The 22,862-nt window shown below is 37.9% G+C and overlaps 4 protein-coding genes across 11 annotated transcripts in view; 1 reads left to right on the top strand and 3 right to left on the bottom strand.

Annotated features, from left to right (window-relative positions):
* Positions 1–294: 294 nt before the first annotated feature.
* LOC103134258 (claudin-10-like) lies at positions 295–3,305 on the bottom strand. Its single transcript, XM_007546423.2, has 5 exons — positions 2,963–3,305; positions 1,393–1,554; positions 1,236–1,317; positions 1,040–1,147; positions 295–931 (listed from the first exon to the last, which is right to left on the bottom strand). The coding sequence occupies exons 1-5, from the start codon at positions 3,192–3,194 to the stop codon at positions 742–744; spliced, it is 774 nt and encodes a 257-aa protein (XP_007546485.1). The 5' UTR covers positions 3,195–3,305; the 3' UTR covers positions 295–741.
* Positions 3,306–4,025: 720 nt separating this feature from the next.
* On the bottom strand, positions 4,026–7,034 carry LOC103134257 (claudin-10-like). Its single transcript, XM_007546422.2, has 5 exons — positions 6,669–7,034; positions 5,549–5,710; positions 5,354–5,441; positions 5,145–5,252; positions 4,026–5,073 (listed from the first exon to the last, which is right to left on the bottom strand). Exons 1-5 carry the CDS (start codon positions 6,898–6,900, stop codon positions 4,887–4,889), a joined length of 777 nt encoding a protein of 258 aa, XP_007546484.1. The 5' UTR covers positions 6,901–7,034; the 3' UTR covers positions 4,026–4,886.
* Positions 7,035–7,808: 774 nt separating this feature from the next.
* LOC103134256 (claudin-10-like) lies at positions 7,809–12,865 on the bottom strand. Of its 2 annotated transcripts, none has more exons than XM_016668728.1 (5): positions 12,399–12,865; positions 8,978–9,139; positions 8,790–8,871; positions 8,597–8,701; positions 7,809–8,465 (listed from the first exon to the last, which is right to left on the bottom strand). In XM_016668728.1, exons 1-5 carry the CDS (start codon positions 12,610–12,612, stop codon positions 8,309–8,311), a joined length of 720 nt encoding a protein of 239 aa, XP_016524214.1. In that variant the 5' UTR covers positions 12,613–12,865; the 3' UTR covers positions 7,809–8,308. The 2 variants fall into 2 exon arrangements, with proteins under 2 accessions (XP_016524214.1, XP_007546479.1); XM_007546417.2 differs by lacking the exon at positions 12,399–12,865 and adding an exon at positions 9,742–10,077.
* A 1,366-nt stretch (positions 12,866–14,231) lies between these two features.
* The window catches only part of LOC103134254 (multidrug resistance-associated protein 4), a 50,590-nt gene continuing 41,959 nt past the window's right edge, over positions 14,232–22,862 (top strand). For 2 of the 7 annotated variants that reach the window (XM_016668613.1, XM_016668610.1), the window contains exons 1-9: positions 14,233–14,515; positions 15,993–16,103; positions 18,469–18,589; positions 20,127–20,351; positions 20,442–20,531; positions 21,399–21,562; positions 21,664–21,789; positions 21,954–22,203; positions 22,409–22,516. In XM_016668613.1, the coding sequence (XP_016524099.1) occupies positions 14,442–14,515; positions 15,993–16,103; positions 18,469–18,589; positions 20,127–20,351; positions 20,442–20,531; positions 21,399–21,562; positions 21,664–21,789; positions 21,954–22,203; positions 22,409–22,516 (1,269 nt within the window). In that variant the 5' untranslated portion in view covers positions 14,233–14,441. Of the gene's footprint in view, positions 14,516–15,992; positions 16,104–18,468; positions 18,590–20,126; positions 20,352–20,441; positions 20,532–21,398; positions 21,563–21,663; positions 21,790–21,953; positions 22,204–22,408; positions 22,517–22,862 lie in introns of those variants that run through there. The other 5 variants (XM_016668611.1, XM_007546416.2, XM_016668612.1 and 2 more) reach the window with 5 other exon arrangements.

Here is a 22,862-nt window from a genome sequence, read left to right as displayed (position 1 = left end):
ACATTTCTTGTCCATTAATTCTTCATTTTTACATTTCTTTCTGATTTCAATAAAGCTCTTGGATAACATTGTAGAGGTGATCAGTTTTTTTTAAATTAATCTAATGCATTTGTACCCTGCTTTAAGACATTTCAATCCTAAATCAATACGGATACTGCCATTAGAAAATCTGAAATCGCACTTTTGTTACCCTTGATATGGATGTGTAAATATATAGGTCGTAAATTAGAGCAAAGTACGTTTTGTGAAGTTTAAAAGTTTTGACATGAAAAAAGACAAAAACTGTTTTATTACCGCAGCAAATTTAATCAGTTAACAAATATCCTAAACAAAACAAACTAATTTGCTTCAAAATTTGCTTAATTGACTGATTGAATCTAACTTGTTTAAATTGTAGTCATTTTATGATTTATTATCCCTTTGGGAATATGAGCAATCTTTAAAATCTGTCTAAACAGTCAATTCAACTGTTTAAAAGTAGCATTCAGTCTTTTGGGGTTATCATTTTGATGGTTTGTGAAAACCACCAAGTCAAAACATTTTCTACAGCAAAGAAAATGTTGCTATCCAACACAAGGCATGAACGAATTTCACTCTGAAAGCCCTTCAAGTAGATACAGTGATGAGAAAAAGTTTGTGTTGAATGATCTGAAACATGTACATCTGACCAAAAAAAACAAGCATAAACAGATCAAATCTGTCAGGAGAGAAAATACTTTCCCATGAAACTATAGGCAAGAATCAGACATAAGCGTTGCTGCCCGTCTTCCTTGTTGTGCTTGAGATGACGGAGATGCTGCTGTTTCTGCTTCCGCTGGAGCTCCTGGACTTCCTGGTTCCTGTGACCTCTGTGCGAGCCGATGATGCGTAGCTCTTTCTCGATGGAACAAACGTGTAAGCAGGGTACTCTGTGACGGGGTACTTCTCTGGCCTGTGAGGATCAAATTCAACAGATATACAGTTGTATTTTAGAGAACAATGGAAAGGGCAAATGTTTTTTTTTTATTTATTTTTTTACTTTTTAATATCAGTATCTGACCTTGATTTGAAGGCTTCCCTCCCTGCTAAGATACTATAAATAAGGCCTCCAGCGACAAGCAAAGTGGAGCCACCCCAGCCAATGAAGACTCCAACACCTATCTCAAACCTGGTAACAGACGAAAAGAGAAAAAAGCTACCCAGCTGTCGATTTGTATTTGCAGACAAAGGTTGACTATTTAATGGGTTACACATACTTCTGTTCCACATAGTTTGGGTTCTGAAACTCTGAATTGATTTTGTGTCCATAATATGAGAACGCCACCATTGCACACATTCCTGAAATGATATAGGGACATTACTTTAAATGGTGAAACACTGGGTTTACATCAGTGAGATCTTTCTGGGTTTTACCTCCTATAAGGTAGTTCATCCCTCCAGCAAAGGTTACTTTTGCATTGGTAATCTCTGAGCCCCCAATCTTAGTGCACTTCATTCCCACTAAGACCAGGATGGATCCAAAGAAAGCCAAAATGATAGAAATGATGATGAGAGCCCGGCACATATGGATGTCCCCTGTTGAAAAGCAAAAATAGTTTGAATATGTTTTGGATTTAATCAAACAGGGTATTGAAAAAGTACTCATACCCCCCTGAACCACAAATCTCAATGTATTTTATTATGCTTTTTTTTTGTATTACATCAATACACAGTTGTTCATAATAGAAAAAGTGTAAGAATAAAAAAAACATGGTTTTCTGGAAAAGCGATCCTTGCATTCCTCTTTATCCACTTGCTTTGATGCCCCTAAAAAAATTAGTTCAATAATCTATCTTGAGAAGGTACTTATTTTGCAAATGATCCACTTGTGTGTGATTTACCAGATCACACACAGGTGATATCAGTATAACTACATCCATTTGTTTTTGAAGACTTCAGAGGTTTGTTAGTGAACATTATAGAACAAACAGAAGCAGAAACACCAAGGAACATATCAGAGGGGTCAGGGAGAAAGTTGTGAAGACACTTTAAGAAGAATTGAACATTTCACAAAAACACTATTATATCTATCATTGACACAACTTATCAAGTAATTGGCCAGCTGTCTAATCTGAGAGCTAAGAGAAGGAGAACATCAATCAGAGATGTATCTAATAGGTCAATAGTTTGTAGCCCATAGTAAGCCCATCGCTCTAATCATGTGATGGAAATGCTTTTCTGTGCGGACAACGGAAATTGGTCAATGATGGAAAAATGGGTGGAGCCAAATCCAGAATATTCCTTCAAAAAACACTTTGGATTTCAGCCTCAAATAAAAGCAAATTGACACTGAAGTGAAGCTTTGCTTTTGAGAAGGATAATGACCCTGAACATATATCCAGCACTGACGTGGAATATTCTAGATCAATGGTTCTCAAACCTGTTGATCAGCACCCTCAGTCCTTCATGTTTTAGATGCTTCTCTGCTTGACAACACCTGATTCAAATAATTGTTTTTCCTCCTCCTCATGCCATCAAGTCCTGCAGAAACTCTTTCAATCACCAATTCTTTTAAGTTAGATCCATAGAATCAGAAAAATGGAGAATAGTGGCTCCTTGGGACCAGGATTGAAAAACACTGGTTTAGATCATTACTAAATGGAATTGGGAATGTGTGGCAAGACTGGAAAATTGTCCCGATGACTTAGCTGGAGATATTTTTCGAGAAAGAATTAGAAAAAAGTTTTTTTTGTCTCCATCTTAAAACCAGTAGAGACAAAGACTAGAAAAAACTTGCAGCTGTATTTGTAGAGAAAGGCGGTGTTATTACAGGGCTGAATTCATGGTGTCCCTTGTGTTTCATTCACAATTATTCACCATTTTGTCAGAATCTTTTTTACAGAAATACGCAATGTAATGCACTGAAATTTGTCATAAGGAAAGAAATCTGAATAAGCACAGAAGGCGTGAATACTTTTGAGAGGGTACTGTATATTGTACTTACAATTCAGTGCCAGCATTGATGGGATTCCCTTGCAGTCAGAGACTCCCGTGGAGTCAGAAATGCAATCTTTCCACAGGTTGGAGAAGTAGTTTGATGTTGTCAGGACAATAGAGTTGACCTCAGACCAAGTCCAGATCTCAATGGACTGAGTGGAACAGACCAAAATCCACCCGGCCACGCAGACCACAAAGCAGCCGATCTCTATGTACATCACCACAGTCCTGTAACCCATGTTGGCCCCCCAGGTTCAGATGTAAAAATAACAATCTAAGCTTCTGAAATTCTGGAACGCCTAAGTTTCGGATCTGTTCAAAGCTCCCTGCTCACCTCTGCTCTAAGATGGAAAAACACACACACACACACACACACACGCAGCCATGTTTGTGTACATCATCACATGTTTTGCCTTGAAGTGTTCTTTGTGTTTTGTAAAGATCGGTCAAGCTGTTATGTTTCATGTTTATACCCAGGAACTTTCCAGCATGATTTGGTTTTGGTCTGCTCTTTCCCTCAGAGTTTATTAAAGTCAAATGTGACACTTTGAGAGAAGACTCCTTATGCTCAAACAAGTGATGTTCTATGGTAATGTCCATGCAGTTCTACTAAATTTGTTGGAGAAATAACAAATCAAATTGCCGCTCACTGAAAGTCAACAGAATGTGTTTATTATACTGATCATATCGACAAAAACAGCTTCTCCAGAAAAAGTGATACTCATAATGGCTGCTTTAAATCACAATGTTAAGAGTAAACACAATCAAAAACAGCACAACTTGGCAAACACAGAACATGAGCTAATAACAAATTATTGATGCTTATCATGCAAAGGACAATTGATTTCTATCCAGAAAAGCTGTCCAACCTTTATATGAAAATGTCATAATTGAAAAGATACTCAAATAAAAAGGGCACAAAATATTCTTAATGCTTACTTGTTTGTCTCAAAACTGACAAGAAAGAGCAAAATGCCTTCCTTTTTTGTTTATAGATGGGTTTCAGATTTTTAACACTGGAAGTGCTTTTTCTTCTTCTTTTTTGTTTGTTTTCAAAAATGGTCAACACATTTTTTTGGTCAATATCTGATTTGATTTCTTTTTTATTCAAAAAAAAGTTTACTGTGATGAAAAAAAGTAACATGTTAATTGTTTAGTTCTATACTTACACTTCTCCTTTTTGCACTGATTCACATCTTTTGCATTAGTTTCTTGTTTTTAAACAAACCTGAAGACCCCTCTAGGGGATTTGTGTCCTGTTTATTTTAGTTTTGTGTGTATTTGCATAAATTAGGTACTGTTATTTTAGCGACTGTTGCATACTGTGCTTTGTTCATGGTTTCTCAGAAGTGTCCCTGAGCCCATGGATAAGTTTCTTCAAATTCCTCAGGAGTTTGAAGTTTTCCCATCCACACACTTATCTCTCCCAATTCACGGTCAAAGTTGAAGATCAGAAATTGGGTAAAAACAGAAAGTTTTACTTTTTGACTCCACCCTGATAGCTTGGGAAATTACCCACTTTGCTGCAGAATAGGACCCAATCTGTCCATGAATCGTCCTCTCTAACCTATCAGCATTTCATGAGCAAAACACAGAGACACTTGAACCTCTGCTTGAGGGAGAGACTAGAGTGAGCACACCTCATTTCTCCAATTAAAAAGCCACAACCTCAGACTTACAAGTTGAAAGATATTTGAACATTTTCACATCAATTTCACAACAATCCTTACTTGGTGTCATATGAATTGTTTAAAAATGGTGAAATCCAAAAACTCAGACTTTGCCTTTTGGCTAATTGATAAAAAGCAGTGACGAAAAACATAGTAATGATAGAAAATGATACAAAATCATTGCATTCAGTTTAGTCAGACATTATACACTTTCTTCCAACCCTGCTGCAGAACTTTGCAAGTCTTGAAAGAGCTGCGGTACTACACAAATGCATCTCTTTCTGACAGTTTTGGTGTAGCTTGAGACAGCCTTGAGATCTTGGTGCTTGATCGTCCTGAGGCGTAAGACCCATAGAATCGGGAGGGTTCGTAGTATCCTGTGTACAAACTTCTTCCTCTGTAGGATGGGGGCATGTATGTTGGTCTGCCATATACCTCTATCACTGTTCTAAAAAAGCAAAACATAAAGTTAATGGTCAACTTATTACATACGAAAGAAGAGATGAGTGGTTGACATACCTATTAGGGTAGATTACTTTGATGACCGTCACAGCATACAGAACAGCCCCAAAAAATATTAAAAAACATCCCACCAAACCCAGAAAAATGGGTGGTCCTAAATCATACCTAAAATAAAAACAGAAAACAAAACAAGAAAATTCACATTTTAATAATGAAAAACTGTTTTGATTAGTATTTTCCTGTAGCGACAAAAAAAAAAGCTATACCGTAATTCTCCTGCTGGTAAATTGGTAGCAAAAGCTGATCTGGCAACTCTGTTGATGTATAAGCAGTAGGCAACAAGATTTGACACACCTGTGTGGAAAGGTTTCGACGAAACCAAGAAATAATTAAAGGCAAAACATTTCTTCCATTTCTTTTTTTTTTTTTTGTGAAAAACACACCTGAACTCTTGTACTCACCACCAACAAAATGAAAAACGGCTCCAGAAAAGACTAGCTTGTCTTTGGTTGGTTCCGCTCCACCGATGTAAGTGCACTCCATCCCAACAAAGCAACACACGACTGCAAAGAATCCAATCGTCAAGCCGCACATTAGCAACCCCCGAACTGCCTGGACGTAATCTGTCAGCAACAAAAAATATGAAAAAAATGTTATTGGTTGTACTTTTGTCTTTTCTTGCTGCGAGAAGGTTCTGGGTTTATTAGGTCCTGGCTTGGCGTCTGTCTGCACGCAGTTTGCATGTTTGACTCCTGTTTACTCTGGTTTCCTCCGCTTAGAACCCTAGAAACATGATTGTTGGTTTGCCTTGAGTTAGTTAGTCACTATTTAGATGCAGAGACCAGAAGCCCAGAGGACACTTGTGGATCAACATTGTTAGACTACTTTTTAGACTCCTGTTCTCCCAACCCAGAAATGGAATTAGACCAAAGGATACTTAGCAGCCCTGAACAGGAGCACCTAGTTACAAACATACTTTAGATCAACATTAGATTATTTTTCTTCTTTTGCTCTTTTTCTTCTTTTTCTTTCCTTTGGTTTGTTATTTTGTTTGTATTTCCTTTTAATTCACGTAAAGCACTTTGAATTGCCTTGTTGCTGAAAATGTGCTTTATAAATAAAATTACCTTACCTTACCTTAGTTAGAGGATGTACAACAGTACAATTGGAATTTGGAATTGCATTTAGTGGTGAAGAACTTATGTTAAGCATATCTTTAGAATATGAAACAATCATCCTCCACACATGATAACTCTCCATTGAATTTTTGAAGAGTTAATGCCCCAAAGCTCATTCAGATATGTCTAAAAATTCAATAAAGTAGACAGAAGGTCTGCCTTTTGGGCTGAGACACTAAATCCACTGTTTGCCGAAGCCAATTTTTATTAAATGGCGTATATAGCACACCTAACCGATTAGACTGCCCTAAATTATTAGCTGATGAATCATTAAATAAATTCAGTATGTTTTTGAAAACATTCTGACTCTTCATATCACTTTGAGGGTGTCTCAACATTTATCGTTAAAACACAGTGAATTTTACAATTAATAAACTTGATTTTTTAAAGGAAGACAACTTACACAAGACACTCCAGAGGACCCCATAGTCTCTACAGTTGGTGACGGCAGTGGAGTCGGTGTAACAGTCCTTCCACAGGTTGGACCAGTACCAGGCCACCTTGATTATGAAGGAACCGCCTTGTCCTCCGATCTGGCTGATTCTCCAGTAGTCCATTGCCATGGTGCACAAAATGAACAGCCATCCCAAAGAAGTGATCAAGAAGCCAAATATTTGTATCAAACGCTTCTTCATTGCTGGATTGACGAAATCTGCCAATGCAGCATGGAGGTAAAAAAAAAATAAAACGATCGGAGCTCACACGTCTACATTTGAGTCGGAAAGGTCCCATATGTCATAGCAGAGGATGGAGATGATGACACTGTGTTTGTGTTATTTTTGTGGGTGAGGGCTGTATGACATTGTGCAAGATGTTTATAGTAAACCTTCTGCAGCCCGTCTTTAGTTTTGATTGTTTCACATCAGCTCAAGCCACTCTAGTCGAGGGAGGAGCCTTTGATGCTGTGCATACAGAGAGACATTTCACTACATCTATCTCAGTATTAAAGAGACTTTTCATAGATATATCCATCTTAGAAACTTTTATCTAAACAACTGTTGTTGACATTAGGTTGCAGATCCTGAATTTTATGCCTATTGGTTCCGACTTAGAAAAAAATCTATTAAGGTATAAACATTCCTCTTGCTTTTGAAGTAGTTGGTCACAGGAGTTTAATTTTTTAATTTTTCCAACTTCCTGTCGTTGTGCTGCTGTGCTATTGCAGGCCAAAATACTTTTGAACAAAAATTGATTTAGTTTCAGCTTTTTAAAATTAATTTCTGCTAATTTGTGTTGCTATATTCTGCCAGCACAAACATGAACATTGCAATCCCAGCAGTGCACCACTTCCTGCACTAATGCATGTTGTGGTACATATTAATGACTTTTACAAACAAGTCAAACATCAATAAAAAGGCATAAGCCCATGACGCAGGATTTGAACCCTTGACCTTTTTTCCTTCAAGGCACCAGTGCTGACAGCTGCTCCGTCACACAAGTCCAAGATTTAATGACTGTAATATTAATGTTTCTATTTGCAGAGATTGTGAAAAATCAATGAAGAGGGGTTGAAATGTCTTTAGGAAAAACTACTAGAACAAAATCAGATCTCAATATTTATTTTATCTGTTTTGATATAAACACAACTAAAAATACACAATGACAAATGTTCAAATGTATCAAATGTTACAATTTCTAAATTTGTCAGTATGGCTTTGATACAGTTACAGGTACAAGCAACTAAACCAAAATGCAAATAAAAGTAACATACATTCAAAAGTTTCATAGAAATACACAGAGAATTATGACCATATTTGATCAAACAAGCTCATTCCTGGTCCACACTTTTCATGTTTTTATATTCAGAACGAAAACATTGAGTAAACTATGTCAGAAAACCTTTAAAGTACTTTGCCTTGAAGACAAAAAAAAAAAATCAAAAATTTTAAACTGAAATACAGGTGAAACACAAATCTATTTCGTGACCTCAGCTGCTATTAGACTGAGCCCCACTGCTGCTGTTGTCACATCTCATATGCTGAAGGTAAAACTCCTAAAAGTCCACCAACGACTTTAGGTTTAAAAGATTTGGATTCACCTCCCTTACACATATGCATTTTTATCAAAGTGCTGCACCCTGGAGGAGCTGCTGTTGTCTGCAGCATGCCCTTCCTTTACAGGCTTTGTCTGCCCTCTTGTGTAGGCGGTGATGTGTGAATGTGAGGCAGCGCCTCTGTAGATATAGTTTGCCTGACTGTGGCTGCAAAGGAGAAACAGCACAGCTTCATCTTTACAAGTCAAACTCCTTTAGGGCTCACAAACATGAATTACATAGAGGTTGCTTTAAAAAAAAAATCTAATGCATAATGCAAACACGTTGCTGATACTAACCTTCTTGAAAAAGAATCTGCAACTGAGAAGCAGAAGACACTGCCCCCCAGAATGCAGAGGATACCACCGGCCCAGCCGATGAAGAGAGCAGCTCCCAGCTCATACCTGGAGACAACACAAAAATACTTTTAGGCTATGTCCCACAAGCGTCTCAGTTGAAAAACACAAAAGAGACCTTCAGTATAAAACTTACTTCTGAGACATAAACATCGGGTCAAAAAACTCAGTTGTTATCCGGTGTGCATAGAGAGAACAGGCAGAAAGTGAGCAGATGCCTAAGAAGAAGAAGAAGAAGAAGAAGAAGAAAAAGAAGAAGAAGAAACAAGCAATTAAATGGTTTTGAGAAAATCTTTGCCGCTCAGACAGATCATGTGCACTTACCACAGAGAATAAAGTCTACACCAGCAAAGCAAGCGATCCTGGCTTTGTTCTTGTCGCTTCCTCCAATTTTGGTGCATTTCATTCCTACAAGAGCAAACACGGAACCGAACAAACCCAAGCAGATGGCTGCAATCATCAGTCCCCTGCAAGCCTGGATGTAACCTGTGAAACAGAAGCAAACCAAACCTGTCTGGAATCCAAAGAGTCTTTTGTCTTCATTTGGCGGTTTTCAATCTCAGCTTAAAACACAGCAAGGTTAATAAGCTACTGACCTTCTGAACTCTTTACACAGAAAGCATGAAGAGCAATTGACCATTACTGCTGCCAGGCAATTTTTGGTAACTTTGTTGGTATGACATTTGTCACTCCAATCAGCTTCTGAGGCAAAGATTACCTCTAAAGTCAACCCCTAAAAGTAGTCATCCATGGCCAACACTGCCTGAGGCGCCTTGTAAATCTTCTTTATGGTTTTCAAGTTCCAAGAAGAAAGGCTAAACATTAACATATTTGGGTGTAAATGAGTGTTTCATTGGAAACTTGCCTTGGGCATCACGACATCTTTTTGTCTATAAACTTGAACTTGAATTTTCTAACAAAACTGAAGGAGGAAACAAGCTGGTGTTTAAAATGTTTTTTTTAAAACGCTACGGGAAGAAGAAAGTTAAACACACATTTCAGCTTTGTATAAATCAAGTAAAACAAATAAGAATGAGGTAAAGCAGCCACTGCAATGAATAACGGATCATTTTAAAAATGGAGCTGACCATCCAGAGCCAACATTGACGGAAAGTCTCTGCAGTTGGAGATCCCCGTCGAATCGGTCACACAGTGCTTCCACAGATTGGCCCAAAAAGTAGATGTGGTAATGACAGATCCATCGTTTGAGGAGACCTTCCAGAAGTCCATCGACACGGTGGAAGACTCCAGTATCCAGCCCGATGTAGTTAAGACAAAAGCCATGATCTCCTGATACATGCCGCTCATGCTGCAAGGACGACTCCTTCACGCCGGCCGGAACGATAATTCAGGTGGCACGGGCGGAAATTAATTAATGGCTGAGAAAAACTTTTTGGGAAAAGGTATCTTTGCTCTGCTTGAGTTTGTTGAATGGATAGTGAACAATTGATAGTTAATGTGTTGTGGACAGTTATATTCCGAAGGGAGGAGTTTGGCCCTAAACATCAACAGGTGGCCAATGGTCAGCCCTTTCACAAAGTCACTGTGACTCAGAGCTGCACTGGTAGGGACTGAAATCACAGAACGTAGATGGTTAGTGAAGTCGTTACTAAAGAAGTTAGATATTCAAGCTTGGCACACGTCCAGAACGTGTTCGGGGTGTTTATGGAAAAGTTTTAATGTAGAAGCACAAGGAGAAAACCTCTCCTTGCTCTATATTGAGCTTTGTCAACATTCCGTCATCTTCTATTTTTCCTTGAGAGAACATATCCTTCACTCTCTCTCACCTTGTAGAAGGTTGAGATTAATGCTCAACTGAAATGTTTCAGCTTCCTCTTAGTCCTGAAATAGCAAGTTTTAGTTGAATTATTAACATTATCTCACTTTAATCTCAAAAGGGTGAATTATACTCTCAGTTCAAAGAAAGGAGATGTTGAGATTACCAGCAATGTTCCAAACATAAAAGAACAGAAGATGTTTACTGCCAAACTAAAGATTTATCCTGCTTTATTGATGTGAATCAGAGCTCCATCTTGTGGCTGAATGCTCCAAGTACTGAATCGTCTATTGCACTGCAGTTGATTCAGCTTTCTCAGGGCATGCTGCAAAATTAGTTACTTTTAAAGTAAAATATTTTACAGGTATTAAAGTTGTACTATTTATTTATTTTAAAGGGGCCCGATTTATATTTTTCTTTATATAGGCATGAGTATTCAGAGATTTTGCTCATTAAAAGAAAGTGATCTTGTAACATGCCAGAAGTGATTTAGCTTATGTGGGAGCTCCAGTTTTTATCATGTTAGATTTAGATTAGTAATTTGTTGTCAATTTGTTGATAATCACAAGTGAACAAACATAAATTTAGCATCGGTCTGATATGTTAAGCTTTCCATAGGGGAGATAAATCTGGTACTTGCAGAAGTTTCACATAATTTCATTATCCTAGAACTATTGAGCAGGGATCTTATGATCATTCAAAGCAAAACGGATCAGAACTCCTCAAAATGGACTGCTTTTAGAAACTGATAAGTTGATTCGAGATAATAGAAAAGATATTGAAGACTTTCTGCCTCTCAAATTTAATTTGATTGTCCTGTTAAGCCTGCGTTATTGTAGTCAACAAAATAATTAGGGAAAAGAAGAAACTTATCGGAGAAAACTAAGCGAATCACAGTGCCTTCCGAAGACGAACCTTTTCAAATTATGTCACGTCACGACTGTAAACTTCAGTGTATTTTGATATAATTTAACACTAAGCAATGGTGAAGTGGAAAAAAAAAAAAAAGAATACAAGCCAGGAAAAAATTCAAGTCAGGAATCTCACTTTCTCACTTTAATTTCAGTATCAATACAGCTGCTTTCTGTGGAGACATCAGAGTGTTGAGAGGTGGTAGAGGCAGCACGATGCTGTGGGGGGAGGTCCCATTTGAATTTTTCCTCAAACAAAGTAGGGGACAAAGGAACATGTAGGAGAAGATTAGACCAAAACTGCAGGGTTTCTTTCTGGTTGATAACAGTAAAAAGTTCTGAATCCATACATCACACTTGTCAGATTTCTATTTGTAAAAAGAAAAATGTAGAACATAATTAATTTCCCTTGTCAGTTTTTGGTATGTCCAAAAAAAAACAAACAAAAAAAAAACCCATTAAAGTTTGAGGTTTTTATGTGACAAACAGCAAAGGAAAATTATTGTTACTGTAAGGACAAATTTAATATGTATTGTGAAATAAGTGTGGCTAAATGCATTTTGTGATTTTCTTTATGAAACATAGTGTTGGATTAACGTAACAAATATTTTGAGCATCAATTGTGTGCTCCTTACATCCAGTAAGTTCGGAGCGTCTTTTCATGCGTTTGCTTACGTTGCACTGATGTCTAAGTAATAATACTGGTAATTTACACTGATGTACTTCCTTCCACTGTATTTTATGTACATTTTAATCCCAATGTAAATTTTTGTAAAACTAAACTGTTTCAAAATTAAGGCAGTATCATAATTTGTTCAACTTCATTTTTTTACTGTTGTATCATTAACCAAGCTATTACTTACTTTCCACCACGACTCTAAAAACATTCATGGTTTAACATCTCCATTTTTTTTTTTTTTTTTACACATTTACCACATTTAAAACACAAACTTTCATCTGGAAAAACATAATCACTTTATTATTTGCTGTCTTAAATTAAAAAAAAAAAAAAGTTAACTTTTTGGAAGTCTGAAATCAGAATACAGTGATCTCTTACCTTCAAGGTTGAAGATGGTAAGATGAGGTCTGCAGTGTAGCGCTCCAATGGCATTCCCAGCACAGTTGTACCACAGACCCTGGAGCACCCATGTGGCTGTAATGACCGAGGATGCTCGGCTCGTGGCCCTCCACTCATTGGACACCGTGGCGGCGATGGTGGCGCAGAGCCCGGCTAGGCCACTGAGGAAAGCCAGAATCTGCCAGCCTGTCATTTGATAGCTTTAATAATGTGTGCTGTCTTTGTCAATATCAAGATATAAGGAGAAATAAAAAAGACCTCAGGCAGGTAGAATTACACTGTGGACATGTGTTTCACAAAGATGATTAACAGACAGGACATCTTGATCGCTCACCTTGTGAGGGACGGACACGCGTGTCTCAAAGTGAACGAGTAAAGGAAGGATGAGCATGCTGCAAAAATTAGTTAGGCAGTTAGGCATTACATTTTCGAAGGGAAAAAGAGAGAATCCTTCATTTGTGTGTTCTCATTATGCCAAGTATCATATTAACATAAAAATAATAAAGAAGTAATCATTAATCCTAAACAAAATAGGAGACAAACAGGTGACAAAGTCCAGTTACTGGTTCATCTATTTTAGCACACAGTATTTAGCAACTGTGAGAGTAATGATTACCAGCTGTTTTATGAACATGTATGTCATTGTTCATGTTACCTTGAAGAATAGGATCTGAAGTAGAAAATGTGGATCCAAATGGCTCATAATTTTTTAAAAACGCTTCTGTTTTAATTTGAAAGCTCACCAGTCAACATCCCACCAAATTATCTGTACCCACTTGCAGAGTTTCAAAGTTTCAGTGCATTAGGCTCCTCTATCATTACATAAGATGCACAGCCAGAGGTCAGTTTATTTTTCCATAAGTCTAAACTGAACACCTACATTCTGGTCCAGAAAATTTGGCACATTCTTTGCAAAATAGATCAGTTAGACTGGAAGGAGATGTAACGCCACCACGATGTTTCACCAGGGGAAGGATGGTTCAGATTCATGTGCAGCAGTGTTGCGCATATAACATTTTACATGTCGGTCAAATTTTTCAATGTTGGTTTTATTTGATCATAGCACCTTGTTCCACATGAACGCTGTGTTTTACATGGCTTTTAACAAACAGCCAACAGGACATCGTGTCACTTTCCTTTATGTTTTGAGGTGAGGTTGTTTTTCTTTGCAGATTTCAGAAGCAGTCTTATAGTTTTTGAAGTTTTGCATTCTCCGCATTTCCAACATTTCCGAGCTCTTTCTACATTGTGGCTTTTACTGACAATTTTGTGCAGGAAACATAAAATTCTGACCAAACAGGCAACTGTTTGGACAGCACAAGGGGGCTTCCACGCAATTCTTAATTCAGATATCTAAAAATGTAACTTTGACTAGTCATGACTACATTCAAGATATTCTAAACCGTTCCATCAAATTTACGCAGGTAAATCTGTAAATGTAACCATCAAAAGCCAAATAACAAACTCGTATAGTATTTTAAAACTCAAAATGCACATTTCACTTTACACTGACCCAGAAGAAGAAGAAGAGCTGTTGAATATAGTCATTTCAGACCATGGGCTCTCATTGATTTTGCAACATTTGTCTGTTGGATAATAAATTAAGGAACAAAAATCTGAAGATCCGCTTCGGAGTCGAGTGAGCCGAAGCGGATCACGCATGCGCAAAGCTGCTTCTCGTCAGATTTTCCTACTGATTTTCCTATTCACCGAGATAGACATAGCTATCTATCCGAATAGATAGCTATGTCTATCTCTCGGTGCTATGTGACGTAGCATCGATGTGCGCATGCGCATTATCACAAGGTAGGGGGGTTAAATGAACTGGTTGCACAGATAGTTAGAACACCGGGACACCGGCTGCCAATCTCCTGCAGTAATCCTACCCTGAATGTCACAAGGGCCGAATCTGACACACAGAAGAGTTCATAACAGGTGCTCTCGCTGTGTTTTCACCTCTATATCTCTCTGGGACATAGCCTGCAGAAGCAGCCTGCTGGGTTTGCTTTCACTGTTGGGGCAATGGAACCTCTGAATAAGGAGAAGGAGGATAATCCGTCAGCCACAGCTAATCTTCTCTCCAAGATTTTCTTCTGGTAAGAAAAACTGCCCTTTCCCACTGACAGTGTGGCGTGACCTGAGCTGAACAGAGGGCTTTGCAGAGTGCATAGGCAGTGGACAGTGAAGAGACCCTTTCCTGGATGTGATAACAGGTAGCTGCAGAGCATCATATTAGGCAGAAAGTTCTGCTTTTTAGCATTAAAACAGTACTCCACTTTAATTCTAGAAGAAAAAACAAGCTTGAGAAAGGATTTATGTACAAAGTCAACATAAGCCCTTTTATTGGCCTAGTTTTATTTGTGTTAACATTGCTTTATGTATAGATGTTCTTTTATTAAGGATTGTTATATTTCCATTTGCAATAACAATAATCCCAAATTGCATTACATTATCTGCTTTAACATTTTTGTACAACACTAGCTGTTACTGTTGAAATATTGGGATTGCCAATTGTCTTCAAGCATGAAATAATAAAAAAAAGAAAAAAAAAGCATTTTCAAATAGTGTCTTCTTTAAATGAGTTTTCCATACCGATGATATTTACATGCACAGTATAAAAATGCACAATGTTTCTCACTGACTGACATCAACACAGACTAAACTTTTTCTGTTTAGGAATTTTGGCCTATTCCCTTTGACAAAACTGCTGTGTTTCTCACACATATCCTTGTATCTCTGCTAAGAAACTTTCTCCAGGATAGAGAGGACTTGAACCACTTTACAACTAATTTGGTAGTGTGCCTAAAATCACTGTCCATTTTAAAGATCCATTGGTGCTCAGGTTGTAACATCCTGGCAGGCGATGCTTTAATATTTTCACACTATGTTCCTTCCTCATGATGCCATCTATTTTGTGAAGTACAGCAGTTGCTCCTACAGCACAACACTCTAACACACATAATACTGCCACCGCCGTACCTCACAGCTGGGAAAATGTTCTCAGGCTTGCAAGTTTTTGCCTTGTTTTCTGTAAATGTAATGCCGATCATTATGGTCCGATTGTATCCAAGTGGAGGCCTATGATTTTATTCCTGACATGTTTTCTGATTTCTTTAGATTTTTCAATGCCACATTAGGATGATTAAGACTATTTCAGTGACTGCTTTAAAGTACATCCACATATGCGTTTTTATTTAACTTGAGTGGTATGAATTAGCCACTCAGAAGCTTTCAAGGCTTTTACATGATTATCTGGGCTTCCCCCGGGCTCCTAGGGGCATAATCATAGCACATGTAAATCTTCATTTTTGTCTGTGTTTCTCCCTTCCTCTTTTTCCCACCTCTCCCCCTCATCGTCTCGCTGTCTGTCTGACAGCGAGACGAAATGTCTGTTTGTGTAGTGAACAAAAAAAAGACATTTTGTTTATGTCTGTTTGGTTATACTAACTCTTTAGCATAACCAAATTTAACCTTGTCTATGTTTGAGGAACTTTTTTTTTTTGTCTGGTTGTTAGTTTCTTTTACTTATTGTTGTAAAAATAATTAACATGCGGTCATATATTGTATTCTTAGCTGGCTGAACCCCTTATTCAGAGTTGGGTACAAGAGGAGACTGGAAGAGGATGACATGTACAGAGTTCTCCCAGAGGACGCATCCCAGCGACTTGGAGAGGAACTACAGCGGTAACACACTCACTTATTTTTGTTAAGTTAGTGTAAAAGTATCTGTAGTCACATACAGATTTGGTGGTCGATAATCTTTTAAGGTTATTGAACTAAAAGAGTCAATGCAATATATTAAAGACATCTCTAAAGGTAAAATGTATATAAAAAGTAATTTATTTAAATTATGTTTTGAGCAGTTTTAGATTGAGTTGAATTAGGATTCTATAGTAATTTGAATTTTAAAGAAATTTTGTGTGTTTTTTTTTAGACACAAACTCTGCTTGGGCAGATCCACCATTATTATTCACCATCATAGTGTTATTACCCTGTTCTTCGTGGAACCCTCCAATATACGGCAGGCAGACAAGGCATTTTATTTGCTATTTTGATGCTGAAAAAAAAAAAAAAAATCAAAATTAAGAACAGAGACATATCCAATCCACATCTAGCACTTTACTTTGCCACACAGGACCAATTACATAGATACAAAACATAAAATAGTAAAATGACAAATACTTTAAGCACACATATAACTGGCCATGCAATCAAAACTAAAATAAATAAATAAAATGAAGTCAGAATATCATCTTTAGTCAAAAGTCAACACAAAAGGTGAATTTTAAGAAATTATTCAAAATCAGTCTGATGTGCTATGGGAAGACAAAAGAGAGATTCAAACATTTTATAACCACTGCAGTCCCTGTGCTGACAAACATTTAGGACATTCCTATCTTTATTTGCCTTCTCTTTATCAGACTTTTTCAAGACTTTCTCAAGTGTAGAAATCCTCCACTGTTCTCTGTTTCTATAATATCCTCTCTGTGCCTGTGCTCTAGTTGACTGACCCACACAAAATTTAACTCAGATTTAGATCCCTGAGGCCCTCTGGAAACCAATGCAACATTAGGTTTTAGGACAGTATAGGAGCTTGAGTTCAAATTTTACTGTTAGCTGTTAATAGAATAGGGTATGTTCTCAGGTTAAATGAACTTTATTTTCCATTGCGAAAGCTCAAGTGTCATAGCAAAACAGAGACCAATTTCTCCTCCAACTGCCTGACATCTTAAGCCTGCACCTCTTCCACATACGGCAGAGGCTGCTTTCTGTGAGGAAGTGTGGCCTCAGAGGGAACATTGTGCTTGGAGAAGAGCCCACCTATATTTAGATTGTACTTTTCAAACTCGTACATGAAGGAAAGCTTCTTTCCTACTGCTATCATAATAACTCCTGTGTTAGCCAACGATATGTTTGAATTTAGAGGTTGCGTTAATCAGATTTTTGGCATTGGAACAAAACTGAAATAGGATGCTTGAAACTTGGTGCATTCTGTGGTATCACAACTACAAATCTCAGTGGATTGTATTGGAATTTGAACATTTTTAGTTATTTTATTTTATTTATTTATGTATTTTTTTTTACCAGTATAGACATTTCAGTCCATCCCCTTGGCACACTTAAAATGAACTCCCACCAAAGATTTTCAGAATCCAACTAACTTCTAAACAGCAACATCTTTATAAATCGAGTTGTTCTGTGAAAGTGTCAGAGATTTGTTAGTGAACATCAATGAGCAATAAACATCATGAAGACTGAGCGACACACCAGGTCAGGGAGAAGGTTGTGGAGAAGTTTAAAGTAGGGTAAGGTTGGAAAAACAACATATCAAGCTTTACCATACCTAAAAGGAATATTCAAATTTAAATCAGTTTGTCACAAACCATGTGGTTTACACAGCAAACTCTCTGGGCTTTAAGGACCAAAATTAACTTCTTGCCAAAATGTTAATTTAAAACCACCCTGAACTCACCACAGCTAAAATGGCAGAGAAAAAAATATGATGCATTTCTTCAGCAGAAACAAGGAAGTTTGCCAGAGCTGAAGGGACTGTGGCTTGAACTAAATACAGGATTTACATACATTTAGAACAAAGTACCTTGAACTTTGTTGTTGTAATGTGGTAAAATATGAAAAATGTGAAGGTGGTATGTTCTCAAACAAAATCCCATTGTTGCTTCTTTCTGTGAAGTCATGGGTACGTCAATGTTTATCATAACACTGTCCCTTTCAACCTTAATTCAGTTTACTCATTCAGTGCTGAGGCACATGACAAAACAAATACATCAAGTTTATATTCACCACTATATATTCAGTTCAGTCGAATCATATAAATAAATTCAACTCCAATTCAATTTAAGTTTTACTTTGCTGTTTTTCATAGACCGAACTCAGTACTTAAAAAGGTAATTATAGGCAGCCAAGTATAAGACTTTTTAGTCAGAGACAGATTAGATGATTCTTGTTAAATACATTAATTAGGCACATAAGGTCATGTTGCTATTGATGGCAAGAGATCTTAGATAGATCTTTGTTTTTCTTTTTTAAGGTTTTGGAATCAAGAAGTTGAGCAGGCCATAAAAGATCTGCGGCCACCCAGACTTGCCAGAGCTCTCATCCACTGTTACTGGAAACCATACTCATTAATTGGGATGTACATCTTTATAGAGGTAGAAAGACCTCATATGCCCTGAATACTTCCACATTATATATCTTTGATCTAAACCACTTTATTGTAGTTCTGACTGCATGTTTAGAGTAATTGCCTTGGTGGAAGGTGAACTTCGCCCTTATCAAAGTTTTTACTTTACCATCGCCATAGGGTTCTTTGCACGTCAGCTTCCGTGTTCGGGGAAAAGCGGCTCGGTCGTTTCCGGTCTATTGAGAATGGTATTTTACACTAGGTGCTTGCAAGGCTTGGCCAAGGTAAAGATACTCCATCCACAAGGTAATGATGATGTACATCGATCCGAAGTACATCATCAACAACAAGTAAGCTGGAGAAAGGCTTTAAGATTTACACCTCGTTAAACATTCACGGATACTGAGGTGAGTTTTACTTTCTTTAAACTTTGTGGCTAACATTAACTTTAGCTAATGCTAGTAGGCAATATTCTCGGATATTTTTCTTGTAAAAATGTACTCTTTGAGTAGCTAAACATTTTAATCTATTCTAACGGACAATGTTTTTACCTTATTTTGTACTTATTTTCAAGTATATTGTGTGTTTATTGTCGTTAGTGTCAAACAGAGGGAGGTTACGGTTCGGTCTTTTTGCTTCTGAGGCATGAGGAAGTTCAACAAGCCCCACAGCCTAACAGTAGGGCAGCTCTGGTGTCAGAGTTCGAGTTCAGCTGGCTGTTCAGGTTCAAAGTTGTTGTGCTACCATGTTCTTTAAGGTCTCTGTGTTATTTCGTTTTATTGCTTTTGCATGCTTCTTGTGAAGAGATGGTGTTTACAGCAGTGCGTTCTGTGACTGTACTTGTTCCCATATACTCGTTCTTTCGGACGAAATATAGAAGTGATTTTATGGAAATAATACAGGGATGGCTTCTTTATTTACCATCCGTCTCCCTCCGGTAGTTTTAGGCTGAAGAAGCTGATCCGGAGTGCAGTGAAGGCTGCAAACTTTGCTGTGCGGCGTTAGCTTTAACTGGTAGCGGCGAATATTTACAAGCCACCGTCTTCTTAATTCAGGATCGCTTGGAAATCCATGAAAACTTAAAATCCCATTATGTTTGGAAGACAACAGTGCTTTATTTCCATTTGAAATACGACTTTGTCTTTTGTAGTTGTCATGGTAACTCAAAGCAGAAACCAGAAAGCCGCATTTCTCTCACGTGGATGTGACGTCAGCGCCGTACGTGCAAAGAGCCCAATGGTTCCATCCAAATTCTCATCACCTCCAACCAGCTTTCCAGTTTTCTAGTTTTCTGAAGGAAACCACCCCCTCAGCATGGCTAACATTAACTTTAGCTTATGCTAATAGGCAGCTGCCATCACCATGTTTCACCATGGGTATTATATTTTGATTCATTTGTCTTCCACTTTACAGTTATGGACTACTTTGTGTTGATCTACAACATAAAATCATTTAAAAGTATATTTGTGCTGAAAATGTGCAACAAGTTCAAGGAACAGATACATTTTCAAGACACATTGTTTAAATAGGCATTTCTTTTGTTTTACTATTGTTTTGTCTATTAGGAATTTATCAAAGTCATTCAGCCAGTGCTACTTGGGAAGCTAATCGAGTTCTTTGAGAGCTATGACACTGCTGAGCCAGCTTCGGTCTCTGAAGCTTACAGCTGTGCTGCAGGCATTTCATTGGCCACCATAGGCCTAGCTCTGCTTCATCATTTGTACTTCTACCAAGTCCAGCGGGCTGGCATGAAGATACGTGTGGCCATGTGCCACATGATCTATCGGAAGGTCAGTCGTCGTGTTGCTCCGCAGGAGAAATGTTTCCTTCTGTGCTGAGTTTATTCTGTAGACTTGATTTGACACCTTTGCTCTGCAAAGGCTCTTTGTCTCAGCAGCTCAGCAATGGCTGAAACAACCACAGGACAGATTGTGAACCTCTTATCCAACGATGTCAACAAATTTGATGAGGTAACTTGACATTCTATCCCTAAATATAGTTGGATTAAATCACAAGATTATATATTTTAATTTGATTTCTTTAAAAATCATAAGACATTTAGAAAAATTGTTCTATATACAGATGCACATACATTTGTTGCCACGTTCTCAAAAAAAAAAAAGATAATTTTTCTTTGAACTAACTTGAAACTGACTAAATTAAAGATAAAAGTTAAATATTTTGTGTATTGAAAATGGCTTCCATATATATATATATAGGTAGCTTCCACAACCAACATGCTCTGTATTTAATAATGAGGTATTTGCATATGCCAACCAGTAGTTCATCCCCTTCTTTCAGGACAAACTGCTAGAGCTGTCTCAAGTTCACGTCACTGCAGTTTGTACATCTGTCCAAAGATTATCAGTAAGATTAAGGTCTGTGTTCGTGGAGGGCCATTCACAAACAATCTAATGTTTATTTCTCTGTAATTTCTGCTGTGCACTCAGTTGCATATTTTGGGTCATTATCCTGTTGAAAGACCCAAGGTCTGCAACTGAAGTTGAGCTGTCTGACACTAGGCAGCATTTTTCTCCGAAGGGTGACTTGGTCGACTCTTGACTTCATTGATTGCTGCAAAGATTGATGATTCACAGCACCAGATGCAATAAGGCTGCTGCGAAAGGAAACCAAACACCCTCCATGTTTTACAGTGGATATATTGTTCTTTTCTTTGAAAACTTGGGCTTTTTCTTCTGTACACTTAGAGCTGATGGATGTAACCGCTCTTAAAAACATTCTTCAGAAATGTTTCTATGTACTACAAAGTACGCATGTATACATTAGAAAAAACGTTGTTTATGTAGTATATCAGCCTCCTTTCCATCTCTCTTCAGGTTACCTTATACTTGCACTTCTTATGGCTCGGTCCTCTTCAAGCAGTGTCCGTGATTTTACTGTTGCTGAATGTTATCGGACCATCTTGTCTTGCTGGAATGGTGATCCTCTTCATTCTGATGCCGATACAAACCCTGTTTGGACGTTTGTTCTCCAGGCTGAGGTTTATTTTGGATCAGTTGCACCTTGGTTTGCTAGGTCTATAAAAGACCTTGCCTTGTGTTGCACTCCTTCCATTTCTGCAATTTGTGTCCTTCTTTTCAGGGCTGAAACAGCAGCTCTAAAGGACGAGCGAATCCGCACAATGAACGAAGTTATTTCTGGGATCAGAGTTATAAAGATGTATGGGTGGGAGAAGCCTTTTGGCGCACTCGTGGATGAAGTCAGACGGTGCAGTAGAGTTTGTTTTTCACTCACTTTTCTTCATTATTTCTTATGATGCGAGTTTCTAGTTTGCAGCAGAGCAGCGTCACATTTCATCATGCCCTTTAGTGAGATCTGTTATTATTTTTTTCAAAGCAGTATGTCATACCATTATCTTTCATTTGTTACAGAATGGAAATCTCCAAGATCATGCAAAGCTCTTACCTTCGTGGCCTGAACATGGCGTCCTTTTTTGTGGCAAGCAAGATCATCATCTTTATCACCGTCTGCATTTATGTGCTCACAGGAAACAGGCTGTCGGCCAGCAAACTGTTCATGGCTGTTTCCCTCTATGGGGCAGTCAGACTTACCATCACGCTCTTTTTCCCCTTCGCCATAGAAAATGTCTCGGAGTCTCTCATCAGCATCCAGAGGATACAGGTAAGGGCAAAAAGTGATCGCTCCTCACAGAAACTTGATTTTTCTCTTTTTACAATGTCAAGCAAAATGTCTTGAATAAAAGAGACTGAAAAATGCTAGCAGCAATTTCCACGAGATCTCACACAAACTAGGTTCAAATGTGCATTTTATCTGTTGCATCGCTGCAGATTTAATTGAAAAACTGCAATTTATCTTTTTCCTTAAGAAATTTCTTCTGCTAAATGAAGTTGCACCTCAGCATCTGGGAATGCCTTTGACAGACCGGAGGGACTGCATGGTTAAAATACAAGATCTGAAATGCTACTGGGATAAGGTGAGAAACACAAGGAGGAACTGCTGCACTCTCCTTTCTTTTCTTGGGCATGTGACTCAAATGTCTTTTTTTTTTAAATTTATTTTGGTTTTAACCCAACCTGCTTTCAGCTCATTTATTGCTTAAGTCCGTCGTTCCCGAACTTTTTCTCCTGGGCCCCCCCAGTGGTTTCCAAACTATTTCTGGGCCCCCCCTATGGCTTACAAATAGCTGTCTGGTTGAACGATGTGTGTGAGCGAAGGAGGTGGATTCTTAGAGACTCCCTGTTATACTCAGCCCTGGCTCCAGACGAACAAGGGGGTGGAATCACCTTTTTTGGGGACAAAATTAATCGTAGCTGAATATA

This window comes from Poecilia formosa, unplaced genomic scaffold, assembly GCF_000485575.1.
Source record: "Poecilia formosa unplaced genomic scaffold, Poecilia_formosa-5.1.2 Scaffold16, whole genome shotgun sequence".
In the NCBI taxonomy this organism is placed as follows: domain Eukaryota; kingdom Metazoa; phylum Chordata; class Actinopteri; order Cyprinodontiformes; family Poeciliidae; genus Poecilia; species Poecilia formosa.
The sequence above is the reverse complement of the archived record's forward strand: the minus strand, read 5'-3'. Positions and strand labels throughout refer to the sequence as shown.